Source organism: Myotis brandtii, unplaced genomic scaffold (assembly GCF_000412655.1).
Source record: "Myotis brandtii unplaced genomic scaffold, ASM41265v1 scaffold900, whole genome shotgun sequence".
NCBI classification, from domain to species: domain Eukaryota; kingdom Metazoa; phylum Chordata; class Mammalia; order Chiroptera; family Vespertilionidae; genus Myotis; species Myotis brandtii.
Genome location: NW_005371695.1, coordinates 81137 through 90283, shown reverse-complemented (window position 1 = coordinate 90283; position 9147 = coordinate 81137). Strand labels below are relative to the sequence as shown.

General features: G+C 39.6%; 1 protein-coding gene across 1 annotated transcript in view; it reads right to left on the bottom strand.

Moving 5' to 3' along the window:
* Positions 1-9147, bottom strand: part of LOC102252384 (putative selection and upkeep of intraepithelial T-cells protein 1 homolog) — a 60951-nt gene that overhangs the window by 20301 nt on the left and 31503 nt on the right. The window contains exons 4-5 of the mRNA XM_014532618.1: positions 4889-5167; positions 2467-2577 (exon numbers count right to left, since the gene is read on the bottom strand). Of these exons, the coding sequence (XP_014388104.1) occupies positions 2467-2577; positions 4889-5167 (390 nt within the window). The remainder of the gene's footprint in view (positions 1-2466; positions 2578-4888; positions 5168-9147) is intronic.

The following is a 9147-nucleotide window of genomic DNA, read 5'->3' as shown; positions in this document are numbered from 1 at the left end:
CAAAAGGCCAGGCCATTCATATGCAAAAGTCTCTGCACACAGCTTGGGTGGGGCAGGGTCTCAGGGAATCAACAGGGCAGAGCAAACAGCTATGGATGATCCTCAACCCTGCCCTAAGAGGCCCCAGGTCTCAGTGTCCCAGTAATCGCTGCAAGCACCTCTGAGAGAAATCCGCCCTCGAGTTCCGACTGATGCCAGACAGTCCAGTTTCTCCCCCTATGAGTCTGTGTCCCCAGAGACTCGCCTGGAACAGGAGTTTAGAGCAGTCGGGAGCCTGTGTCTCCCTCCCGATTGAAAAAGACAACCACGTCCTCAGTTGCCAGCCCTACCTGCGTGTGCCTCCGTACCTCTGCACTTTACTTCCGCACCTCCTTGAGTCTCAGTAGTTGTATTTTTGAAGTGGTTGTGTTAGGCAGCAATTTCTGGTGTTTACCTATGCAGCCATCTTGTTTTCCCAATTTTTTAAAAAAGACACTCACAAGTCAATAAGAAAAACTTCATCATCTGATTAGAAAATGGGCAGAGCATCTAAATAGATGTTCTTTCAGATAGACATTTAAATGGACAATCTATACTAATAAAAGGGTAATATGCTAATTAGGCTGGATATCTTCGGGACAAAGCCGCGGTGGCAGGGGCCAAGGCAGAGGCAGTTAGGGGTGATCAGGCTGGCAGCCAGGCAAGCTGTTAAGAGCCAGCAGTCCCGGATTGTGAGAGGGATGTCTGACTGCTAGTTTTGGGCCTAAACCAGCAGTTGGACATCCGCCTGAGTGGTCCCAAATTGGAGAGGGTGCAGGCTGAACTGAGGGGACCCCTGCCCTGTGCATTAATTTCATGCACTGGGCCTCTAGTAGGTACATAAAAAGATACTCAACATCATTAATCATCAGGGAAATGCAAATCAAAACCATAATGAGATACCATTTCACACCTGTTAGAAGGGCTATTATCAAGATGAAAGAAAACAGGGGTTGACAAGGATGTGGTGATAAGGAAATACTGTTGGTGGGAATGTAAATTGGTTTAGACTCTATTAAAACATGGAGTTTTTCTAAAAAAATTAAAAATAAAAGCCCTGGCTAATTTTGCTCAGTGGTTAGAAGAGTCTCTGATTTGATTCCCAGTCCAGGGCACGTACCTCAGTATAAGGTTAAATACCCAGCACTAGTCAGGACTCAAGCTAGAGGCAACCAATCAATGTGTCTTTAACACATTGATGTTTCTCTCTCTTTGTCTCTCTCTCTCTCTTTTTTCTCTCCCTTCCAGTCTCTCTAAAAAGCAATGGAAAAAATATCCTCACTCCTCAGGTGAGAATTCAAAATAAAGAACTATCATATTACCCATCAATTCCATCTCTGAGTATATATCCAAAGGAAATTAAAATAGGATATTAAAGAAATATATGCATCTTATGTTACACTAACCATAATGACCAAGATGTAGAAACAACCTGTGTCTGTCAATGGATGAATGGATAAAGAAGTTTATCCATTATTCTATCATGAGAAAGAAGGGGAATTCTGTCATTGCAACATGGATGGATTTTGAAGGTATTATGCTAAGTGAGATAAGTCAGACAGAGAAAGACAAATACTGTATAATATTATTTATATGTTAAATATAAAAAATCCAAACTCATACAACAGAGAATAGAATGCTTTTTATCAGGAGATGGGGCATGGGGGAATTAGATATTGTTTAAGGGACCAATCTTGCAACTACTAGATAAATAAGTCCTGGAGATCTAATGCACATTATAATTATTAGAGTAAATAATATTTTATTACAATGATCAAAGTTTCTAAGAGACTAGATATCAATTGTTCCTACCACATACACACAAAAAGATAATTATGTAATGTGATAGAGGTGTCAACTAATGTTAAAGTGGCAATTATATAGCAATATTTAAATGTATCAAATCAACATGTTATACACCTTAAATTTATATAGTGTTTTATGTCAACTAAGTTGTAGGGACATAGGAGTACTGAGAATTAATCAACTTTGTACAAGGCCCAAGATACAGAAGTTATAAACCTGAAATATCAAAACTGTTAATGTTTTGATAATGGAAAGAAGAGCAGAGATTCTTCAGAAAAGAGCAGACATGTACATACACAGAAATCATCAGTAAATTTTCTAAGCTAAATCAAACCCTTTACCTTTCAAATTTATGGAATGAGAAAGTACTGCAGGGGAAAGAGACCTTACTGTGGGGCATCAATCATGGTGGGTCTCAGAGGATCAAGCTAAAAGAAGTGATAACTGTCCCTGTACCTCCAACAGATCCCTTGAATTAAATTAACACATAACCCAGCTTCCTGAGTTTTACTAATAGATATGGCTTCTAGAATCAAACATATTAAGATTTGGACAGTTTTTTTCCCCCTAGTGAACTAATAGTTAATGCACTAGAAATCAAAGGATAAACCATTGCACTGCTATTTTTCACATGCCATTTACCTTTATTTCTTGGCTGGTAACACAAAAAGTAACCATATCTGACAAATAGCAGCGCAGAAATGATTATGTAAAGTACTGTTTCCAAATAAGTACATTCTTGGAACAAATCATCTGAAACAGAAATCACAAAGATTCAATTAGGAAAGTAAAAATCAGGGTGTTCAGTGAACTAGAAAGAGATACTATATAGTAAAAAACATGCCATTTCACACATTGGTCTTCCTGCATCGCTAGGGATAGGTCAGGCTTGGAATATGTGCATTGAGGCAAAGAGTAGGGCTGGTGTCATTTGACTTAATATGATATTAGAGCTGAAAAAGCTATCTCTTGCCAAATTTCCTCCTCCATTCTATTACCAACTGCCACATTAGAGAGCAACAGAATATCATATCTCTGTATAAGATCTGAGTAGCTTAAAGTCCTAAGTTAAATTTGTTCTCCCAAACGTAATGTTTAGTGATAAAAAATAATAAAAACAATATAAATTACTTTTCTGCTAAAACTATTCCTTCTGTAGAGAAACTAATGATGGTTTACATTTTTGTAGCTAACTTCATGGGGGAAATTTGACATGCATTTTTTAATAATGTTCTTTCAGGATTTTGCAATCAGAGCTTTGCTAGCCCAATCCAGAGATTGCTGCTAATGTCTGGAGAGAGAGAAAAAAAAAATTAGTGAAAGATCAGTGTCTTGCAATTCCAGAACCACAAGGAAAACTATATCTTCAGTTTTCTAACTTTAACCCTTTTAAGAAATAGTCCCCAAAGAACAGTTAAAGTGCTTATTTGAACATTATGCCAAGTGAAATAAGCCAGTTAGAGAAAGATAAGTACCATATGATTTCACTCATATGTGGAATTTATTGAACAAATTGAACTACCAAGCAAAATAGAGGTAGACTCATAGATAGAGAGCAGGCAGACAACTCTGGTTGAGCGGGTGGTGTTGGGGGGTGAGGGTGAAGGGATTGAGAAAAAAAAAAGAGAACTCATGGACATGAACAACAGTGTGGTGATTGCGGGTGTGGGTGTGGGTGCAGATGGAAGAGGGCATAGAGGGGATAAATGGTGATAAAAACAATAAAAATAAGATAAGAAAGAAAGAGAGAGAAAAGAAACACCTCCATAGAACCATTAAAGCGCTAATTTGACCAACCCCACTAAAGATTATTCAAGGTTCTAAAAGAGGTATTCTCAAAAAAAAAAAAAAAGTTGAACTTGTAATGTGACCACACAGCTACACAGTAGCTAATTTGGCCTTATGCAACTGTTCTGGGGGAAAAATACTTGAGCTAGAATAATCCAGCTTTGCAACATAGGACTATAAGAAAGGAGTCCTAAGATATAAGTAACAAAAGAAATAATTTGAGTGAAATGAAAGTTTAAACCATGATTTAAATATTGGTATTCTTGAAGGGTCCTGAAACCAATCCCCTTCATACTGAGGAAAAACTGTAATTGTGAGCAATTTTATAATGTCTGCATTTCATATTTTTATGTCACTATTTGTGAGGTAAATTCTAAAGAAAAGGGTGTTTAATTACATTATTTAAGATTAAAACATTACTTAATAAAAGAATAAAATAATAAAACAAAAATAGAATAAGAAGGGCTAAAGAAAAGAGGGCTAGCAAAAGTAAGAAAAGTCTTATTTTTTTTTTAAAACAGATGAAGGTATTACTTAAAAAGGGAAATTAAGAAATTTATATAGACACATTCAATTAAATTTATGTAATTAACTAGAAAAGCTGAAAACCAGAATGCTCAGAAGTGGTTATATTTAATGAGTGAAGTATGTGGTTGACATGGGATAAAAAAATTTATAATTTTCACTTGGTATCTTTCTATGTTCTTTGAGACTGTCTTTTCACCATCACATAAGAGCAACATGTTATTATTGCATTAATATATACTTCATTAATAAACTTTGAAAGCTATATTTTCTATAAAATTATAAATTTTTATACTTTTCAAAGTCATTTACAGCTAAATATAACATCCTCTGGCTTTGCATTTAATCCCATAAATTTAATAATCCTATTTTACACATTTGCAGTAAATTAGCATTTGGCAAGCAGTTCTAACTATAATAATTTATTTTGTTCCAAATTATTTTTATAGTCATTTTATTTATTTACTTTTTAAAATTTATCTTTATTGTTGAAAGTATTACATATGTTCCCTTTTATTTTCCAGTTGACCCCCTCCACTCTGCACCACCCCTTCCACGCCTTCACCACACTATTGTTTGTGTCCATGGGCTATGCATATATGCATGTAAGTCCTCTCCCCAACCTCCCTTCCTCTTTAATCTCTTTTCACCCACCACCTCACCCCCACCTTTCCTCTGAGATCTGTCTGGATTATTAATTATGACAATAGCCATATAACTATCAATAAGAGAATCTATTCCCAAGACTCACCTGCTAGTTTAATACTTGTCCACTTCTTTTGGCCAGTTATTGGATTCTGAAGATTACATGTAACACCTGTTTTGGAGTTGTCATTGAGGATAAGAGTAGTGCTTATGTGGAATAACTTGGATTGATCTTGTGAGTAGGATTCTGATGAAGGCGGAATTATTTGTCTACTGCTATCTATCCATTGTATCTGAGGTTTAGGGAACCATCCTCCTGAATTACACTCCACCATTATCTCACTGTTGGTAATATTTACATTAAACTGCATCTCCAAGCCTACAGCTAGTGGGTGATAAAAAGAAAAAAGAAAAAAAAAGCAGGGTAGTTATGCTGGAAGGATGGCAAGTAAAGAGAAAAAGACATAAAATCACTTATCCATAATAATAGAAGTGTAATAGGCTAATTAGACCAGGTGTCCTTCCAGATGTCCTTCTGGACAAAGCCAGGACTGTGAGGGAAGCCCAGGTCCCAGGTGCCTGCCAGCGGCTGGAGGGAAGCCGGTGCCTGCAACCAGGGGAAGGAAGGCCTATTCTTGTACAAATTTCATGTATTGGGCCTCTAGTATGTTTATAACTGCATAAGTAGACTAAAGTATCAATTATTGCAAGAAGATTTAAAAAATTGTAATCAAGATTGGCACCCAGCATTTGCAAATAGTGGTACCATTTACAGAAATGGGGAAGTGTTGCTGAGTTAATAATATAGGCTCAGGGAAGACCACCCCTCTCCTAAACATAATAAAGTTCACAATAAATTTGAGAAAGATCTATAAAGTTCATTCAAAAGAATTTGTATAGCCTTGCTTGCTATACAAACATTTTTGAAATCAACACAAAGTAAAAACAACCAAACAAAACAAAATCATACAATAAACAAACAAACATAAAAAACAATAAAGTGTGTGTGGTTTTTTTCCAACAAAGGTTTCAATAAATTCTGAAAAAAATAGTGGTTAGAGATTTTAAAGTGCATGAGCGTCTATTTGAAGTATCCTTTTTTCTCCTAAAGCACTTAACTATATATGTATGTAACTTATACTGCTATTTTTTCAATGAATTGTTCTAAATGAACATATAGTTACTCCCCAAACTTAATTGTGAGCAGAACAAAGAATAAAACTACAATAATTCTAATATCTGAAATTTGGGTACTTTTAATAGATCTGGCTCTACGATTTAAATTAATCTACACTAATAAAAGACAAAGATGCTAATTGACCATACCTTCGCTGCACCCAAGCCACGCCCACTAGCAAATCAGAGCGGACTATATGCAAATTAACCCAACCAAGATGGCAGCCGGCAGCAATGGAGCTGGAGCAAGCAAGAGGCTTGGTTGCCCCAGCGATGGAGGAAGGCAAGCTTCCCGCCTGCTCTGGCCGGCTGTGGCCTCCTCAAAAGGCAAAAAAGTTTCAATTATAGAAGCTAAATAAATCCCAGATACCTGCTTTCAGCTAGCTTCCACTGGGAACTTGGGTGGCTGGGGGCTGTGGCCAGCCGGCAAACAGCTATCAGCACCTCACCCTGGATGGCCACACCCTCATGGGGTGAGGGTCCCTGCTGGTGGGGTTGACCAGCCTTCAAACAGCCATCAGCCCCTCACCCAGGCTGGCCAGGCACCCCAGGGGATACCCCTACCCTTAAAGGGCTATGGCCAGCCTGCAAACGGCCCTCAGCCCCTCACCCAAGCTGGCCAGGCAACCCAGCAGGGACCCCCACCCTGAAGGGGCTGTAGCCAGCCTGCAAACAGCCCTCAGCACCTCACCCAGGATGGCCAGGCACCCCAGTGGGGACCCCCACCCTGAAGAAGGAGTGGCCAGCCTGAAAACAGCCGTCAGCCCCTCACCCAGGATGGCCAGGCACCCCAGTGGGGACCCCCACCCTGAAGAAGGAGTGGCCAGCCTGAAAACAGCCGTCAGCCCCTCACCCAGGCTGGCCAGGCACCCCAGTGGGACTCCCACCGTGATCCGGGACACCCATCAGGGCAAACCAGCCAGCCCCCACCCGTGCACCAGGCCTCTATCCTATAATAAAAGGGTAATATGCAAATTGACCCTAACAGCAGAGCGACTGGGAATGAGTGGTCAGTATGACACACACTGACCACCAGGGGGCAGATGCTCAATGCAGGAGCTGCCCCTTGGTGGTCAGTGTGCTCCCACAGGGGGAGCTCTGCTCAGCCACAAGCCAGGCTGATGGCTTCCAGTACAGCAGTGGTGGTGGGAGCCTCTCCCGCCTCCTCAGCAGCACTAATGATGTCCTACTGCAGCTAGGCCTGCTCCCTGCTGGCAAGTGGACATCCTCTGAGGGCTCCCCGGCTGCCAGAGGGATGTCTGACTGCCAGCTTAGGCCCAATCTCCCACCCTAAGCCAGCAGGTGATCATCCCCTGAGGGGTCCCAGACTGTGAGAGGGCACAGGCCGGGCTGAAGGACCCTCCCAAGTGCACAAATTTTTGTGTACTGGGCCTCTAGTATATATATATAAATGCTTAAGGGACTGTTACGACTGAACAACCAGAATGACCAGAACAAATGGTCGAACAGTTGCTAACATGCACTGACCACTGTGGGGCAGATGATCAATGCACAAGCTACCCCTGGTGGTCAGTGAGCTCCCACAATGGAAGCACCACTCAGCTGATCGACCCATCCCATATATTGTATTGTGTGTTCATCATTTCAAATCAATTCTTTTTTCATCACCATTTATGTCCCCTTGGCCTTCTTCTACTTCCCCCCATCCCCGCTCTTCCCTCTGGCAATCACCACATTGTTGTCTGTGTACATGAGTCTTTCTTTCTTTTTTTCTTAATGCCTTCACACTTCTCACCCAGACCCTCCCTTCTCCCCTCTTTCAGCTGTTCTTAATATCCATGAGTATTTGGAACTCATTAAATATTTTCACTAATTAGTTGTTGCTCAAATTTGTGAGGGCAAATATTAGCAGCTGAGACTAAGATAGCTAGGTTTAGCTATAATCACATCATTGAAGGAGGGCTTTCAGTTTTAGGCTAAGATTATTATAATAATTTTTTAGAAGATAGTAAACTATAGAAAGTTTCAGGAAAACAGAAATGCCCTGATTTTTATTTGGCTTTAAAAAAATAAAATTTTAGAATATTTTACTAACAACTATATGAGTGAAATAATTTAATAATTTAATATTAAAAATGAGAAATCTGGGTAAAGGTATATGGAATACCCTATAATATATTTGCAATTTTTCTGTAAATCTAAAATCATTACTAAATAAAAAGTTTTTAAAAAGTATTAGGGTGGATTGTATCAATGTTAATTTCATTATCTACACTAATAATAGATAAATATATAGATTGACTGTCCCTCCACAATGCCCACAGCCAATCAAGAGTGAGTATGCAAATTAACCTGACAAAGATGGCGGGCCTGTGGGCATAGTGGAGGTACACAAGCACCAAGCAGCTGGGGTTGGGGCAGGATGCCTACTATGACAGGGTTCGGGGGGTGGAGTTAGGTACAGGAGGGTGGTGAGTGAAGGTGGAAGGTGGCTCCAGCTGGAGCAAAGGCAGAAGCCAGAGCAAAGGCCTGGGTCCTGGGTGCCAGAGGGAAGCTGGTGCCTGCAGCCAGGGGAAGGAAGGTCTATTCTTGCATAAATCTTCATGAATCAGGCCTCTAGTTGTGATATAATAAGATAATTATTTAAAATGTTACTATTGGAGAAAACTGGATGAAGGGTAAATACAATATTTATTATTTTTTAAAATTGATTATGAATCCATATTTACTTCAAAAAAAGCTTGATTAAAATAATTGGTAAAATTTTACTCTGGTGTCAATAGTGAGGATGAATGTATTTAATAAATCTGACAGTAATTCTGAGAGTTCAGAATAAGTCTATTATTATTTGAGATTTATAGGAAAAGTGAAAGGACCTGAAGAATTTATTATCTGTCTTTTTCTCTTGCTGCTCTCCTTTATTTTCCCAGACTAATGGTGATTGTATCTTGGCACAATAATAGCCAAAGCAGATAACTTGGAAAAATCGGGGGGTGGGGGGGGAAATCATAGCATTGCCTAAAAGTCCAACCTCAGATTACCCCAGAGTCAAGAATAACAAATCGGAAGAAACCAAGATGGCGGCATAGGTAAACACCGGAGTTTGCTGCCTCGAACAACCACTTCAAAAATAAAACTAAAAGACGGAATGGACATCATCCAGAACCACAGGAAGGCTGGCTGAGTGGAAATTCTACAACTAGAAGGAAAGAGAAAAGCATACCGAGA